The sequence below is a fragment of the Homarus americanus genome, unplaced genomic scaffold (genome assembly GCF_018991925.1).
Source record: "Homarus americanus isolate GMGI-L3 unplaced genomic scaffold, GMGI_Hamer_2.0 scaffold2539, whole genome shotgun sequence".
Classification (NCBI taxonomy): Eukaryota; Metazoa; Arthropoda; class Malacostraca; order Decapoda; family Nephropidae; genus Homarus; species Homarus americanus.
Window position 1 is genome coordinate 2,522,770 of NW_024725489.1, and position 18,850 is coordinate 2,541,619.

Consider the following 18,850-nt stretch of genomic DNA (forward strand, 5'->3'; position numbering starts at 1 on the left):
CTGGCTCTTGCATACATCCTCCTGTCCTGTTCATCGTTTGATCCAACCCACACTTTGAACTTTTGGGTTTTCTTCTTAACTTTGTCGACCGCCGCATGGTTCATGTGTAGGGAGGGGTCCCTTTGTATTCCTTGAGGCACTGGGTTTGATATAAGGTAGTATATATTTATTGATCAAATGATTCATTTTACTAGCTATGATATTCAGCATGGTGTCTGTGTGCTTGTGCCTAAGTGAGTCAGGCCAGTGGATATCCCTCATCCCGTCGTAAATTCCCTCGTAATATTTGCACCTTGGCCTGGCTTTATCATGAACTAGGTAACAGTTAAATCTGAATGACAACACTATATGGTAACTGGGGCTAGATGTTCCAGTTTGGCCACCATACCGTCTTTGTTATGAGGTCTAGTGGCTTGGGTGTTTACTCCCCTCTATAATGTGTCGGGTCTTTAACATGTTGGAACAGAAAATTATCTCTCAGAGATTTTACAAAAAGAGTAGCAGGGTTATTCAAGTCATTTGGCATGAACTCGTGTCTCCAGTTGATGTCACCATAGTTAAAGTACCCCATGATAAGGTGGTGGCCAGGGTTGAGCATCGCTGCGTTGTCTATTACGGCTCTAAGTGTCTTTGATTTAGTAGGCTACAGTTTGGGGATCTGTAGATACACCCGACAATAAGTAAGTCCCCTTGGTCAAGAAATACACCCAAATAACCCAAACTTACTGCTCATTTTAGGTAATCCTCAAAGACATTTACTCACCTCTCCTGAGCAAAACCTGACATGTGTAATAAGAACGGTGGGTGCTACTATAATATGCAGTCTACCCAGCTGGTGCTACTATAGTATGAGGTCTACCTGGATATTTGCTCTGTTGCGTCCATTAACCTAACCTAACCAAGGTACGTATGTATGTTCTTATGTAATTGTGTCTTACTAATGTATGACAGTAGTGGATGTAAAGTTGCTCCGTCTTGGTTAAGGCCAACCGCATTACATGGATAAAAGGAATAATATATGTTGCAATAAAACTCAACAGTCAAAGATATCAAGGAATAAACAATTGAACTTGAAGTCAAAGATGATCATATATGCAACACGTATCTTTCTTGTAATGTTCGTCGTATATTTTAACATTATATATACTCTGTCTGTGAGTTACATAATATGTATTTTTATTATTTTTCTCTGCGTTTAATATATTTTTATATTTATAATATGATTTTAAATATTTTTAGTAATATGAATTGTAAATATTCTCAATCCTTGATACATTGATTTTCGTTTATTTTACAATATATAGCAGATGTACTTTACATAACACTAACTGACTTGTCTGATTGTAAGGGTGAGAATACGGTTTTGTCTTCAGTAATACATAACTTTTGTAGGAAAAGGTTTTATTTTTTATTAAAATAATTTTATTTTAATCAAAATAAGTATTTTATAGCTACACATTATTTTTCATATCATTGATTAGCACATAATTGTGAAAAGAAGGGCAATATAATTTACCATTAATTGCGAACAAATGCCTTGTCAAACTTGGTGGCTAACACGAAACTTGCTGCAGGTACCCAAGGGGACATTCTATTCTATTTCTGGTATGGCTCGCAAACGTGGGGCAGAAGAACCTACAAGTGACTTACGTGGATCGAAAACAAAGAAAAAGAATGGAAAGGAGAAAGCCTCTAGCAGTAAAATGGTGAGTGAGGAAGGAAAGCCTCCTAAAGTCGAGCAGCAGAAATCTCAGAAGTTGTCAGAGGAAGTAATAGTGGAGACAGACTGTGGTGGACCCTTCACACTCACGGCCTCTGAGCCAACACGCAACACGAGAGGGGAGTTAGTGTTTGATGATGAACCAGAATTCCTGCCTAACTTGACCCCCAAGGAGGTGCTGCAAGCTGGCAGTTTTGGTGGAACATACTTCCGGCCCATTAAGTCCAGCATAACTGGTAAGTGTAGATGGCGAATGGATTAATTTTGTGATCTTCAGATATTACATGCTTCTCTGATTGTCACAGGTGTGAATATGGGTAATACTTGACGGCATAATATTGTTTAACAAGGAACTCGAAATATTTCTGTAGAAGATAAAACTTTTGGTCAATTTGTAGTTTTGACATTATTCTTCTATGACATTTCCCTCGCAAATGACTTAAATATACCAGGGGATCCAGGGGGCAGGTCCCCCCCCCCCCCATTAGGAGGTTAGGTTAGGTAATTTTAGGTTATTTGTGAGGGAAGTGTCAAAGAAGAAAAGTGCCTTAAAATTGTCTAAACCATTGTAAAAACACATTGCTCAACTCGAGACCCGTGATTGGTCGAAGCTACAAATTGACCAAACTTTCCAACATCATGATCGTCCCTGACAATCTTGTTAATGAGCATAAAACTGCTAATGTACAGTATTTTTTTTATAGAAGATGACAACTATTTTGATATGGTAAGTTACATTGGTTAATTTATCAATGAATATTCCCAATCTTGGTGATTGGTTTCACCAGAAACTCCTTACAGCAGCTAACATTCAGGAAGTGCCATACATTATATAATATATGTTCATAAAATATTCCAAACTAACCTACCTAACCTAACCTAAAATAATAGTTATCTTCTACAGTATTATAATTTAAAAACAAATAGAATTTATCTCTGAAAGGAACCCACAAATCTATTCTCAAACAAAAAGTTATCCACATGGTTTTTATGTCCATTAAATACCAAATTCTGTAAAATGACGAGAATGAGCAATGAGCACTACTGTATATTGTTTGTGTGAATTTTTGGTCCTAAATACTAATATAGTGTACGTCAGTGCAATCAAGATCAAGTACTCCTTCATTACATCTCAAAGATTATATTTTGTAGCAGCAAATTATATTGGATGAAAATTATCATTCGTCTGTTTTCCCAAGCACTACTGTACTGTATAATAACACTTTATTTTGCAGGGGAATCATACTCAGGGGTGTGGAAGGAGCTGCCCAAAGATTGGTTAGAAGGTCTTAATATCAACAAGCAGGTAAGACATTTAATTATACTAAAGTTTGATCTTGTTTTTCTGAATCTTTTGAGCAGGAGTTGGATTGTACAGTACAGTAAAGGTATTGTCAAATTGTGTACAACATAGAGCATGAAAGAAAGTACTGTACTCATATATTGACGTTTATACTGTAAAACAATTACTGCTCATAGAACCTTAACCTCTTCACTCCTAGAGGGCAATATGGCCCTAAATCCTCTATCGGAGGCATCATATTTTACTCGGCTTACTACCGTATGTTTAATTTCTGTTATATTACTTATTGTTTGTTTTTTCCTTTTTTTATTTCTCAATGAATATTTACAATATATGGTATGGTATACAATATTTACAATGCTTTTGAGTATAATGGGATAAAATGCTGATATCTATACAGTATATGAGTATTTTTTTTTGATTTATCTGATTCCTTTTCTAAAGTAACTGTTTGTGTAATGAATTTAGAGAAAATGTTATGAGTCAACAAGTTTTCCATTTTCGTGAAAAATTTCCCTCCTATGCTTGGTGCATGACTGTTCAGTCCTTTACACACTTACAAAGCATATTATTATTCACATTTCAGTACTGCATTATCATTATATTGTTGCAACTGTCATTCTCACACACCACCATAATTACCCCTACATCACTTTAGTAGCAAAGGAAACACTGATGCTTGGGGCCCTGGAGGTTCCAGAATAACACCTGAAGAGGGGGAGGAGAGTAAGGAAGTCTCTAACCTTCTGATATTTTGATACCAATAGGTCAACTCTCCGAGATGGTGCATCTCTAGCCAATCCTTGGAACTTCAGTAGCATCATCTCCCTTTTTCATATGTGGCTCTTGATTATGGAGTAAGGGTGTATGCTGGAAATGAGGTGTTGATCCTGTAGCCAGGCAAATTGAATGCCCACCCTCCTCCCTTATCTCTGTGATTAGTCGGCTGGAACTGAATTCAGAACTGCACAATGACCTGGAATCAAGTTGGCTGATTGGGTAGAAATAATTCACCAGCTTTCAGAGAGCAGCTGTTGCAATAAATCTCTCGCATTTATGGCCAGTAGTGTGATGAGTGAATCATAATCAGTTCTGTACATCTAAAATTGATCACAAATCAACCTTGGCTGATGTAATAAAGAGTTGTTTGAGGACATGAAACCCCGAGTACGCTGCCCATAGTATGAGAACTGTCTGGTTAGAATTCCCTTATTATGAAATAAAAAAATTTGGTCAGTTCTCCATTTTTACTGTCCATTGACCTATCATTTTAGAGGCTTATACCTTCATGTGTATAGAAGGACAAAAACAATACCTCCATGCAGGCTTCTTGTATACTACACTCATGTTCTTCCTATTGACCAATCTTGTAGAATTTCATCGACTCTTTCTTTATTGTCAACAGATTGCATCTAAAATTTATGATGGAAAAGTGAACAAATATGGTGCCAAATGTGGAGGGTCTCTGGAGATGTGGGAACAAAGTGGCTGGATGCACAAGCAAGACCCATATGGCTGGTTCATGTGGTACTGCAGGTGGGTTAATATTTGTGTGTCAACAGTGTAGACAAATCTGGAAATACATTGATACAGTACTGACAGATTGCAGATCACTATAACACATAGTGACAATGGGGAGTGGGTCATTTAGCAAAAGTTTTAAGGGCTGGAAAGGGGCTGGTCTTGTATTTCCATTATCCTCAGGTGAGATCCATGTATGAAGATGTCTTGGGTAATGTTGAAGTCTTGAAGGTGTAATTATCATCTAGTTTTGTTTACAAATGCCAAATAAGAGCTCTCTCTTATTTTTCTTTACCAATCCTTGAGGTCCTATTTCTGGTGCTTCTCTCCCTGCCCTGCCTTTGCATTAAAATCACCCCCTTAGTCCACTCTGGTAAACATGGTACAGTACTTCATAGATACACTTCTCCACAGAAGAAAGCTTTCTATTGATCATGGAGTCATTGCTGAAGCTAGAACTTTTTATTTTGAATCAATATTTCAAATCCCAGACACCAATGACCATGATATTGTATTGGTACCTTTCTTTTATAAATTTAAGGATGACTAAGTCAAAGGTTAAAGTAATTTTCTGTCTAGCTGGCTGCACTAAGAGTATGATACAGTGTTACAAAGGTATCTTGCCCCTGGGGAGAGAAGGTTCTTTCTTGATGATTTTAGGGTTAAATGAGTCAGAGGTTATGGGATCCTTTGCTCATTTATACCATAGTAATTAATGCCTTTATTCACTTATTTGACTCACAACCACTTACAGTACATTCTTCACCCACATATGCTCCTTATTACTGTACAGTATATGACAACATATAAGTTACGTGTATGACAGTTTCATGTTCTTCGTATATATTCATCTAAGAGTAGATCTTGATTTTGAAATAATAAGGAGTGCCATGTCTTTCTTTGCCCTTGAAGGTTCTATCGTGGTCGTCGTTCAGAAGATGATGAAAGGCAAATAGGCCGATGGCAGAGATGTGCTGGGAATAAAGGAAGATGGCGTCAGAATCTTGTCACTAAGGTGGGCTGATAATAAAACTGATATTGTTTGTTCATTGTTCTCCCACTGATGATTTTTTTTATTCCAAACAACAGCTTTTATTTTAACTGATGCCAGCTGGTCTACCCAATATCCACATAGTGACCTTTTGTCTTCATGAAAACCTGTAGAAAACTAAATTATCCTGTGGTTGGAAAGAGACAACAACATACAGAAAAGAACCCAACTGCTCTCTTGCTTGCTCTTCAGTATTATCTAGGTGTACAGTATTGAATCAGTACAGTATACAGGTGTTGAATTTAAAACAGATGGACCAGCCATTGTATTCTGATTCTGGAGATGATTATCTTCAGAACAGAACTGTAACTTGAAGGAGCCTGATGATCTGTAATTATGTTATCTTGTGTTTAAGTATTAATTGAAAGGATCTGTACATTACACAGCTATAAGGAGACTGAAATCAAAATTTACTCTGCTAAGTGAGGTGATAGAGTTTAGAGAAAGTCTTCAATTAATAATTTCATGGCAAGGGATTGAAGGAATGAGGACTTGATACTGAAAGTGCTTTCCTTATTTTATTGATCCTTCCACATTCACTGGTCAACTCTGAAGTGCTTCACTCACTAGTGCTGTCATTCACCCTCTATTGCATATGACGGGCCCTTACCTTTCCTGTTGATAGTCCATGTTGCAGAACATCTACCTATCAAGATTTACTTATTTCCCCAAATTGCAAATTGTGGAGCTCTTTGCCACAGAGTACTTATACTGTGTCATTCAGCTTCCATCACTACAAAGCATCCTACTTCAGATATCTTTAGTTTTTGGCAAAGGAACATGTTTGTTCTCTTCTTGAGCCTTTTATTTGTTGTTAAAATAGAATCAGAGAGGAGTGACCCATAAATTTACTTGCTAAAGGTTGCAGGGATTTCCCAGTTAACCCCATGGCAGTGCATTAGTGGAGGCAGTTCTAAAGACCTTACTCTTCCATAACAACCATCACTCATCACTCAGAAAAGAGAGGGTAGAGGTAACTATTTGTCCCCCTAAGATATGAGGCATGATTTTTCACAGCTTGTCTTCTCCATTACACAACCTATTCCCTTTTAGACAGTACAAGGGCAACTGATGAGGAAGTTCCTTCTACAAACCTGGTTCACAATATTGTTAAGCAGGGAGTGGTTGTATGAGTGGAGAAACTGAGTTATGCAGAAACATAACTCATTACTTCCCATGTCTTACTTTTTCTTTTCTTTTTAAAGCAGTTTTTAATGCTGGGAAAACCCTGCAAGCTTTATTGTATACATTCTTGGGTCTGTCCAAACTAGTGCCAAGTTATAAAAAGTGTTTGTGTTTATTATTAACTCTAACAAAAAAACAGATTATCATGTGTAGATGTGTACAGTGGGAGGCCAGACAACTGATTTATTGAAACTTCATGCATAAAGATTTTGCTGTATTGTTCTGTACAGGATTTTAATCATTGGTACTTTAATTGAAAGTATCCTGTATGCACAATCAAAAAGTATATTTACAATTTTGTGTTAAATAATATGGCACAACATATGAAGGATTTTTACAACCCTACTAAGACAACAGAAGTTGCGATGATCCATTTAGAAATTAATTTTACTGTACCCATCTGTAAAGGTATGTATTTATCAGAGCTTTCTTATAACAACAGGAAATATTTTCAAATACGGTACTGTACATTTTTAACCAGATTTTTCCTCATGCAAATATATGTCTCCAGTTCCCTTTGGAATATGCAATGGTTGGTAGGACAATTGTCTAACACAGTACAGTACAGTGCAATCCAATCACTCCTTGTGAACTCTCAGCTTGAATAACTTGATAGTCCAGATATACTGTACCCTGTATGGCAGGCAAAGGAGTTACTAATCAGGTGATTATGGAGAACTTTCTCTGGAAAGTGCCACTATAAAGCTTTTTTCAGTGTTTAATTTTAGGTAAATCACAGGAAAATGAAATTTGTGATTAAAATTTGAGTAAAGTAAAATGTAAAACTGCAGTCATGTGCCTAATGTATTCACTTCAGTTGCTCATAATAAGAGATAAACCTCTAAGTTTTCATAGAGTTAATGAATAATGGAAGAAATATATGAAAATGTTTTAAAAAGCTGTGTAAATACTGTATTGTTCAATTTCATTTTTCTCTGCTCTTTCAGATTGTGCGATCAGGTTGTGCTTTTGACAATCCTGCGGTTTCACCGGTGGTGCGTCAGACTCTCTTACACTGGGGTTATGACCTTTCAGAAGATGACTACAAGAAGGGAGTTAAGAGAGTCAAGATTTGATAAGTGATACTAGTCACATTTATATGTACAGGTACCTGTGCTGTAATCAACTTTAACACACCTCATAAAATATGGTTATACAGTACACAAGTTTGACATGTTACTCAGGTTATATGCAGTACCTGTACTGTATTAGGAGTTAGCTTGTATACTGAACAAGAAAGCCTGTTTAGTTAACAAGGCCCCAGTTTGTTAATGGAGGAGTTTTATTGCCATTGATGTTAATATTTAGTGATACACTATTCATTTCCTGTTTATTAAGTACAATATTATACACCCTTGGCACACTATAGGCTGGGATTTTAGACATGACTGGTTGAGAATTAATCTGTTGTATTTAAAGCTAAGAAACTCTGGTTAGATCTAAGCCCAATAAAGCACAGCTCAGTATAATATATTTAAGCTTTAATTAAGGTTTTTAATGTATGTTCCATCACACTTTCATTTTTAATTAAATTTATATATATGGTATACAGTATATATATGGAGGATTTTATGTTTTATTATGAATTTCCAAAATAGGTTTCCTTTCCAATGAATATTACAGAAGGCAGGACATAGGCATTATCACTTATACAGCACAATGGTGATGACTGTCGCAGCTTCAATTTTACGTTTGTTTTTGGACATCACTGTTTTATGGGTGTCGTTACATATATTTATATAAAGCAGGGGTAAACTTAAAACACATTTTTATTGTTGTGATTATTAATTTTGCCTTATCCCTTATCAAATAATACAAAATATTCTACATAATGAGCATCAACAGCAGTATTACTGTATATACTATTCTGTCAACTAGTATCACTACAACGGACAACTGTACAAACAAAACAACAAGTATACAACTTTTAATGCCTCATCAAACAAAGACATTCGAATATGCACATCAGAAACTTCACCATAAAGAATATCACCTGGAAATAGTTTGGCACTACAGTACATGTAACAATAAAAAAGGAGTGAACTCTATACATTATATATAACACAACCACCTGAAAACCTTAAGGATTCATATTACGCTCAAACGTCCACAAAACCTTCCGAGTCCCCCAGTGGAAACGTCCCCCGTTTTCTCTGTTTCCCCGTCTTTGTTTAGTGGGAACTTTGAATATAATCCACGGATTTAGTAGCAGACGCTGTATGCTGGGACCTGTTGCCATCCAACCCTTTGTAATCAATTTAATTTTGCTTTTGATAGCTGAGTCAGAGCATTGTTAGTGAAGATAATAGTAGGGAATGAAAATGAGTTCATAGTCTCAGTTTCAACGTCAGAGTGTACAGTAAATTAATTCATCGGAATAGAAGTAGGTGGACTCCCTGGTCTGGTTTGAGTGAGGGCGCCGCGGGCATTTCTACCGTTAGTGAGTGCCCGTCCCTTCATCCATACAGGTATGCCATTCCACTCTGTGTTGTAATTCGCCCTTCTTTAAGTGATTTGACCCAATTAATAGTTGATTGTGCAAGTGTTACAGCAACGTAGTTGATATGCTCTGAGTGAAGTCATATTTACGTCTTTAACGTCCCCTGAAACGTGATGTTGTCACAGTTAGTGAGTGCCCGTCCCTTCATCCATACAGGTCCCTAACGCAGCCTAAGCCGTGTCTGTAGCGTGGATGTTGTATCCATTATGTCTGGGGAGATGTCCGAGGTCCAGTAGGATCAGTTACCTTCGTGAGACCTGGCCGTCAGACACTTCAGACTACCTATAGCCCCCATAGCTGGCTCGTCTGGCCCTAACGCTCGGTCTGCGAGGTGACCCCGGATCACCCCGCCACACACCACTACCAGCCCCCATCATTGTTGGATGAGTGTCTAACTCAGTAGGGCTATTTGTGTGGTGGAATTAATCCACTGGGATCTTCAGAGTTCGTCGGAAAGTACTCCATGGTGGCTGGACCCCATGGCTGTTGCTTGAGTATCACCCCTGACGACTGAGTATTGTAGTGGCAGTTGCCCTGGTCTTTATGGTGCTTAGTGACTATAATAGTTGTGTTATTGAGTATGTCCACCCAGTAAGGTTGGAAGTGTTATTGAGTATGTCCACCCAGTAGTGGTGTGAGTATGTTGAGCCTGAGGGCCTAGTACTAGATTTCGTCTGTTGGTACAAATAAATTCTTTCTCCTAATTTCATATTCATGTTTAAATAAACTTTGTATTTGTATAATTGTGTCTATTATTTACCTACAGTATTTACCGTTATTTCTTCCCTATCGCTTGATACTATCATTACATCTACCCACGAGCCTCCTATTGTCACGCTACCAATGGTAATAAGTATGAGTGTAAAAGGAATTGTTACTGGCACAGTAGTGGCCCTCATAAATGGTGGAAGCTCAGGCCCTCATACTGTAGTGTTTGAAGAGGTTGACCATGTCTTTTTTTATAAGTTTTTTTGTACCTATAGTTCACTAGACAGTGCTTACAGAAGATGCTAGTTTAGTAGTTAGATTAGCTGCCTTTGAAAAACAGGGAGTGAACAGTTTTGTCCGGTGTTTTATGCAGGCGTGGAGAGCCAGGAGGAGGTTGCTGGCGGGCATTGGTGTGAGAGCCAGGGGAAGGTTGCTGGCGGGCATTGGTGTGAGAGCCAGGGGGAGGTTGCTGGCGGGCATTGGTGTGAGAGCCAGGGGGAGGTTGCTGGTGGGCATTGGTGTGAGAGCCAGGGGTAGGTTGCTGGCGGGCATTGGTGTGAGAGCCAGATGGAGGTTGCTGGCTTGAGGTGGTGTGATAAGCCAGGGGGAGGTTGCTGGAGGGCATTGGTGTGAGAGCCAGATGGAGGTTGCTGGCTTGAGGTGGTGTGATAAGCCAGGGGGAGGTTGCTGGCAGGAGGTGGTGTGATAGCCAGGGGTAGGTTGCTGGCAGGAGGTGGTGTGATAGCCAGGGGGAGGTTGCTGGCAGGTGGTGGTATGAGGCAGGGGGAAGGTTGCTGGCTGGTAGTGGTGTGAGAGCCAGGGTGAGATATCATGGTAGTTGTTGACAGTCTTAAGTGGTTCTTCTTACAGGTTACCTCGTGCTGCCTGGTCCAATTCAATGGCTTCAAAGAGAGCCTTGAAATTTCCAGCACCAAATCCCTGTAAGTAAAAATATACATAAATATATTAATTCAGGTGTTAAACATCTAAGTGAGTGGAGGTAGCCAGTGGCTGGAGTGTTTGGTAGAGGTTTTACTTGTGGTTAAAAAGATAGATTACTGACCCTTAGGCCCTGGATGACGTTCCATCACGTCCACCTATTTTCCTGCCCTTTTTTTTTTCTCGATTTATCCAACGTGTGTCGGGGGGGTTTACTGCCAGCGGCACCCTAACCTGGAGCTTAAGGGTTAAGGTAGACAAAAAGATAGATTAAGGTAGACTGGTAAAAGATAGACATAGACTGATAGACACAGACTGATAAACATTAAAGTGGACTGATAAAAGTAATGTCTTTCCTCTATCACATTTCCACATAAAAGAGACAAAAAAAAACCCAGTCGATCAAACATTAACTTCTTTATTTCACTTCCAATGTCCCAACTTGTGTTCATGGACGGATCTGCCTGTGGCGTGGCTGAAACAAAACCCACATAGGGTGTCAGTGAGCAGTAGTAGAAGATGGTGGTGGTAATGGTGGTAGTTTGGGAGTTCAATCTTGAGGAAAGACCCAAAGACTGAAAATGATTGAGAGGAGATGGTGGTGTGTGGTGGGTGTTGTGTGATCATGGTAGGTGTGTGGTGGGTGTTGTGTGATCATGGTAGTGTGTGGTGGGTGTTGTGTGATCATGGGAGGTGTGTGGTGGGTGTTGTGTGATCATGGTAGGTGTGTGGTGGGTGTTGTGTGATCATGGGAGGTGTGTGGTGGGTGTTGTGTGATCATGGTAGGTGTGTGATCATGGGAGGTGTGTGGTGGGTGTTGTGTGATGTGTGGTGGGTGTTGTGTGATCATGGGAGGTGTGTGGTGGGATGTGTGTGTGATCATGGGAGTGTGTGGTGGATGTTGTGTGATCATGGGAGGTGTGTGATCATGGGAGTGTGTGTGGTGGGTGTTGTGTGATCATGGTAGGTGTGTGATCATGGGATGTGTGTGGGTGTTGTGTGATCATGGTAGTGTGTGGTGGGTGTTGGTGATCATGGTAGTGTGTGGTGGGTGTTGTGTGATCATGGGAGGTGTGGTAGGTGTTGAGTGATCATGGTAGTGTGTGGTGGGTGTTGAGTGATCATGGTAGTGTGTGGTGGGTGTTGTGTGATCATGGTAGGTGTGTGATCATGGGAGGTGTGTGGTGGGTGTTGTGTGATCATGGTAGTGTGTGGTGGGTGTTGTGTGATCATGGTAGTGTGTGGTGGGTGTTGTGTGATCATGGTAGTGTGTGGTGGGTGTTGTGTGATCATGGTAGTGTGTGGTGGGTGTTGTAAGATCATGAGAGTGTGTGTGTGTATTGCACACTGGGTGCTGTAATGTGTCTAGTGTGGCAGCACTATGTTAGTGTTAGGGTGCAAGCACTGGTTACTCCCTCTCGCTTTCAGCAACTGCCGCTGGCTAGCCTCATGGTGAACAGGGAAGAAACTTGCATAAGTCTTCCCCTACCAGTATACAGCCTCTTCACCGCCAAGACTCCTGCTGTGCCTCTTCATGGCAACACACAGTAACTGGGTGCCTCATGGGCCCAGGCTAGATCAGCAGGGGATCTTGGAGTAGCAGTGGGCCCCAGAGGGACGACGCATAGGCCCACTGGCATGTGGACACGTTCTGGCGCCTACCAGCCATTGCCCCGCTGCCTTGCGGATTAACCTTGGTAGTTATAAGGCTACTGGAGTAAACCCCGAATGAAAAATCTGCAGTGGTACCCCGCATCAGGCAGACATGGTTACAGAGCTCCAACAAAACCCCAACGGCGGTATAGGCAGAAGAGGTGACCACCGTGGAAACCCAACAATTACACCGGCGGACGAAGGCAATGCCTGATGGACATGCTACTAAGGCGAAACCCAACAAACGGCTATTGGCAGTCCATTGTGACTCTCCCTCTCCCCAGTCGTTGCAACACTTGCACCACTGGATCAGGAAAAGGGAGAGCCAAGATGTGTGATTGCAGCCTGCTCTCCTGCCTCACCACATAAATCAACTCGTGCACAGCCATCATCCAGTTCATCATACCTCTCATCATCATCAAAACCCCTATACCCCCCAAAGTCCTATGTCGACAGCTTCCATTACTGAACTTCAGTATGCAGACAACCTCACCCGTGTTGCTCACACTGAACACAACCTACAGCAGATCCTAAACACCTACGCAGATGCGTATGCGCACTTCGGCCTTGAGGTGAATGTACATAAGACTCAGATTCTCTTTCAACCTGCCCCAGGTTCAGACACACCTCCACCATCCATCCAGCTTAACGGTACTACCCTCTCTATGTTGCCCACTTTCGGTATCTCAGCTCCCACCTGTCCACCACCGCAGATATCAATTAAGAGTTTCAGCACCGGATCAGATGTGCATCTCAAGCCTCTGGGGGACTCCGAAACCGTGGCTTCAGCTGTAGGGAGCTGAAATTATCTACAAAGCTGCATGTATATCGAGCAGTGGTCTTCCCCACCCTGCTATGTGGCAGTGAGACATGGGTCACATACAGGAAGCACCTCAAGGCTCTTGAAAACTTTTACCAATGTAGTCTACGTTCCATCCTCCGAGTTTGCTAGTAAGACGAGAGAACAAATGCCATTATTCTTGCTGACACCAACTGTAGGAGCATCGAGGCTACCATTATCAATGAATAGCTACGCTGTACTGGCCATGTTACCCGCATGGACGACAGTAGACTGCCAAAGCAGCTACTTTACAGTCACCTAACGAATAGTAAACGTAACGCCGGAGGGCAACTGAAAAGGTATAAGGATAGTCTTAAGACAAACCTGAAAAAGTGCCAAACCGACCCCCTAACCTGGGAGTCGATTAGTCCACATCCTAATGCTTGGAGGAGCACCACACGAGAAGGTGTCAATACTTTTGAGTTAGCCCGACTGCAAACGAAGGCAGACAAGCGTCAACGTCGGAAAGACACTGGCACCGCCCCTCCTGCACTAGATGTAGCTCCCCACATGTGCACGAATGTGGATGACCTTGCGGGTCCCGTATCGGCCTCTTTAGTCGCCTCAAAACTAGCCAAAACTAGCTGGACGATCATCATACTCGATTCCAAGTGACGGCAAAGTAGTAGTAAGATCATGGGGGTGCGTGGTGGGTGTTGTAAGATCATGCAGGTTGTGTGTGGTGGATGTCGACTTACACTATGCCCGACTTACACTATGCCCGACTTGCACTATGGCTGACTGACTTAGAATATGGCAGACTTACAGAAAAGTTGCGTCTCTGGATGACCTCAAGGAAGACAGTGGGTCGATCCTGCATGTTCTTGGTAAAGATCTGCAGGAGGTAACCATTATCATCGTAGTCTACCAAGATCTTCTCTTTCTGCAGTACGTCCATGTCCTCTGCTATCCTCACCTTTGAGGACTTGAGTTTCTCCCTCAGCTGGTCGTAATATGTATCGGGCACCACCAAGAACTCTACCCCCCGTTCTCGTAGTTTCTGAACCTGTTGAGAGGGGATTAGAGGATATAGTTTGTTTAACTCTTTTTTGTATTCTTGTTTCCAAATTACTTGTAATGGTGGGTGGAACTACAGAAAGATATTTTAATTGTTAGTGATATATATATTTTTTTTTTTAGTTTTGATTATGGATTTGCTTATTTATCTGTATTTTGTATTGATTTTTTCTTTTATGGGAGTCAGACTGAATTTAATACAAGAGAGAGTTTCAGTGTTCCTATAAATTACCCGGTATCCTTTTTTTTTTAATTACACATTTGCAGTCCTAAGAAATCACACATTATCACCCATGCTTGTTTATCCTTTATCTTGTTGTTATATTTATCACGGATCATCCATATCTTCTCTGGGCCTATCATCTCTTGTGTTCCAGGCAATACTTACAGACACAGGATTATATATATTGTTTTATAATGGACAAAAATTAAGAGTAGGTTCAGGAAATAATCATATGTTGGCTCTGTTGGTTTGTCCTTGGTGGAACCTACTTAGTATTTACCATTGTTTGTATATCAACACTGTCATTGTACATTATTTGCATAGCTACCTGTATTGTCTTTTGTATATTGTGTATGCACCTGATCTGTCTATCTAGAATCTGACTGTCTATCTACCTATCTATCAGGAATTTTACAATATACAGAGTTAGTGTCTATTGATGGCTGCAAGTCGAAAGTCCTACTGGGCCCCATCCTAACCACTCCATTAAGCTATGGGGCCATTGGAATCAGGACTGAGCCCCAATCCCAATAATTAGATCAGGTTTGGTTAGGTTTGATGAAGTTAAGTTAGGTTAGGCCCATTTGACTGCTTGTATGACATCATTACCCCACTAAGACCCTCCCCTCTGCCACTCACTGCTTATATGATGTCATTACCCCCCTCTAAGAACCCCCCCCATCCCCTCGCCACTCACCTCCTGGATGATGTCTTGGGTGTTGAGAGCTATGTGCTGGACACCCGCCCCGCCATAGTAGTCCACATACTCCTGGATCTGACTCTTCTTCTTACCAGGCGCTGGCTCGTTGATGGGCATCTGTAAGGAAGACACCGGTTAGGGAACGTGTGCGTATGATTGTAGGTAAAATATATAAAGAAATAGGTGTAGGTTTGGACATGTGTGGGCATGATTCAGGGGCAGATCCAGGAATATCAAAGGTGGGGGGGGTTGTCCAAGAAGTTTTGGGTGGGGAACATGGTGAGCAGAGCGAGCACACCCAGCTCGGGGGGTTTTGGGGGAATGCTGTAAGTCCCCCCCCCCCAGAAAATGTTTTGAAATCTGACCAATATCATGGCATTTTGAAGCCAATTTTAAGCTATATGCACTTGAGCTTAGGAGATATTCTGAGGTCAATAATAATTACTTTTTACTATACAAAAATGCCTGAGTACAATACTACACTAAAGAAAAAGTATTGGAATTTTCTACTGAAAAGGGGGGCCTGGACCCCTAGGACCCCTCTGGATCCACCCTAGTGATTGTGGGTAAAATATATGAGAAATAGGTGTAGGTGTGAGCATGTGGGGGTATGATCGTGGGTAAAATTTAGAGGAAATACAGGAAGGTGTAGGTTAAGATAGAGGTTAAAGGCAGGTGAGGGGAGGCCATTGGTTGCTTCAACGCAGGGATAAATTCAGGGTTAAGATCAAGGTCTCTACTTCAGGTTAAAGATATGGCTAACGTTATCGTCATGGTGAAATTACTTACGGTAAATGACAACGCTAATAATGAGATAAAACTACAATAAATGACTAAAATAAATCACTTAATTGTATTCAAAACTACAACAAAAGCTTAAAATACATCAAGCAGACACAGTTATCTTATGCATACATTATCCCTCAACAAGCTACAAGAAATAGACCTCTTACTCTCCTTAAAATGTAACAAAATACACCATTACTTAAATTCATTTACATTTAAGTTCTTAGATAATAGCGATAATGCGAGATTAATGGGTAAATACTGTTCTGTCACTGTCTATTTATCTGTCTGTCTGTCTCCTATTAATTGGAGATATTTGTTCTGTCTGTCTGTCCATTTGTCTACCAGTCTCCTAGTAACTGGAGATATTTGTCCCATCTGTCTGTCTGTGTCTGCCTAGCTATCTCCTATTAACTGGAGATATTTGTCCTGTCTGTCTGCCTACCAGTCTCTTAATAACTGAATACATTTATCCCGTGGTAAAACTCCTCCCTACCTTGATTGTTTCCTCCCAGTTCGAGACGACAATGGAGCGCAGGGAGGAGTACTGAGTGTGAACCTGGGTGTCGTCGACGGACCAGAAGCGATGGAACATAAGATGCTTCTCGTACCAGGCTGCAGTGCTCTCCATCTCGAGGTTAGGCTGGTTCCCTACGATGTGGTCGATGAAGTCCAGTTTGATGGTCGGTCTGGGTTCATAATGGACCATGAATGAGCAGGGACCCAGCAGGGGGGCATAAATTAACATAGTTAGGCATAAATTGACATAGAACCATAGCAGGGGGCATAAATTGACATAGAACAATAGCAGGGGGGCATAAATTGACATAGAACATTAGCAGGGCATAAATTGACATAGAACAATAGCAGGGGGGGCCAAATTGACATAGAACCATAGCAGGGGGGGCAGAACAATATAAATTGACATAGAACATTAGCAGGGGGCATAAATTGACATAGAACCATAGCAGGGGGCATAAATTGACATAGAACAATAGCAGGGGGCCATAAATTGACATAGAACATTAGCAGGGGGGATTGACATAGAACCATAGCAGGGGGGCATAAATTGACATAGAACAATAGCAGGGGGGGCAGCAGGGGGGCCATAAATTGACATAGAACATTAGCAGGGGGCCATAAATTGACATAGAACCATAGCAGGGGGGGCATAAATTGACATAGAACAATAGCAGGGGGGCCATAAATTGACATAGAACATTAGCAGGGGGGGCATAAATTGACATAGAACATTAGCAGGGGGGGCAATTGACCAGGCAGAAAATTGACATAGAACATTAGCAGGGGGCATAAATTGACATAGAACAATAGCAGGGGGGAATTGATATAGAACAATTAGTAGGGGGGCATTGACATAGAACCATAGCAAATGGCATAAATTGACATAGCATAGCCAAATTGACATAGAACCATAGCAGGGGGGCCATAAATTGACATAGAACATTAGGGGGGGTATAAATTGACATAGAACAATAGCCATAGAACCATAGGGGGCATAAATTGACATAGAACCTGCAGGGGCCGTAACTTAACATTGTATCAGACTGGGATCATAGAAAGGAAGGGGCCATAAATTAACATATAATAGATTGAGAATATACCAGGATGTCCACAAAGTATTAAGGAGTTACCATTTATGATATTGATTATGAATATATACAGTACTTATCAGTGTGTGTGTGTGTGTGTGTGTGTGTGTGTGACCGAGCTTGAATGTATGTTTGTGTACGTACATGCACCATAGACTGCACACATGCACGTTAGACTTAATTGCATACGAGTAACTTTTTGTTTCTTTCCTTACAGTTTGGTGAGAATTTTGTCGACAGCGATGAGAGTCTTCTTGAACCCGGGGAGGAAAAGGCCATTGTAGTTTCCACGCTCCACAAAGGTGTGTGTCGTGTCTCCGTACTGTGGGGAGAAGGTGAGGTAATTACTGTACTTATACTTTTAAATGGTAATGATGTACTGGACACCTTATCTGTCTATAGATTCTCACACACACACACAAGGTAAATACAGTTTCATAATGTGAAGGCGGTTGCTGAGGCCATCATCCATGCTGTCCTCACACTATCCTCATGCTATCCTCACTCTGTCCTCATGCTATCCTCACCCTGTCCTCACACTACCCTCACCCTGTCCTCACACTACCCTCACCCTGTCCTCACACTATCCTCACCCTGTCCTCACACTACCCTCACCCTGTCCTCACACTATCCTCACCCTGTCCTCACACTACCCTCACACCCTCACCCTGTCCTCACACACCTCACCCTCACCCTGTCTCACACTGCCCTCACCCCTCTACACCTGTCCTCACCTCACCCCTGTCACCCTGTCCTCACTACCCTCACCCTGTCCTCCCTACCTCACCCTGTCCTCACACTACCCTCACCCTGTCCTCACACTACCCTCACCCTGTCCTCACTATCCTCACCCTGTCCTCACACTACCCTCACCCTGTCCTCACACTACCCTCACCCTGTCCTCACACTATCCTTACACTGCCTGGTCACGTGTCAAAATTTCCACTTTCTCACTAACTCACGATGTCAGAGTCTAGTTACTTAATGTCATCTGAATTAAACATCAGGATGAGGCTCCCAGCAGACTCACAAAACCTAACGTAATTGCGCATTACCCCTGATTTGCACAATCCCGTCACATACAAAATCCTAG

The 18,850-nt window shown here is 41.4% G+C and overlaps 2 protein-coding genes across 2 annotated transcripts in view; one reads left to right on the forward strand and one right to left on the reverse strand.

The window, feature by feature from the left end:
* The first annotated feature begins 1,522 nt into the window (after positions 1–1,522).
* Positions 1,523–8,835, forward strand: LOC121864974. Its single transcript, XM_042364211.1, has 5 exons — positions 1,523–1,956; positions 2,956–3,026; positions 4,429–4,559; positions 5,457–5,559; positions 7,728–8,835. The coding sequence occupies exons 1-5, from the start codon at positions 1,533–1,535 to the stop codon at positions 7,854–7,856; spliced, it is 858 nt and encodes a 285-aa protein (XP_042220145.1). The 5' UTR covers positions 1,523–1,532; the 3' UTR covers positions 7,857–8,835.
* Positions 8,836–10,788: 1,953 nt separating this feature from the next.
* Positions 10,789–18,850, reverse strand: part of LOC121864975 (4-hydroxyphenylpyruvate dioxygenase-like) — a 33,148-nt gene continuing 25,086 nt past the window's right edge. The window contains exons 7-11 of the mRNA XM_042364212.1: positions 17,973–18,079; positions 16,644–16,836; positions 15,359–15,478; positions 14,188–14,427; positions 10,789–10,927 (exon numbers count right to left, since the gene is read on the reverse strand). Of these exons, the coding sequence (XP_042220146.1) occupies positions 10,853–10,927; positions 14,188–14,427; positions 15,359–15,478; positions 16,644–16,836; positions 17,973–18,079 (735 nt within the window). The 3' untranslated portion in view covers positions 10,789–10,852. The remainder of the gene's footprint in view (positions 10,928–14,187; positions 14,428–15,358; positions 15,479–16,643; positions 16,837–17,972; positions 18,080–18,850) is intronic.

Bases quoted from the DNA above. Each gene is read 5' to 3' on its own strand.
- LOC121864974 (XM_042364211.1), top strand. From the start codon at position 1,533: ATGCCTTGTCAAACTTGGTGGCTAACACGAAACTTGCTGCAGGTACCC. The intron at 3,027-4,428 runs GTAAGACATTTA...TATTGTCAACAG, and splicing joins GTCTTAATATCAACAAGCAG to ATTGCATCTAAAATTTATGA. The intron at 4,560-5,456 runs GTGGGTTAATAT...TTGCCCTTGAAG, and splicing joins TGGTTCATGTGGTACTGCAG to GTTCTATCGTGGTCGTCGTT.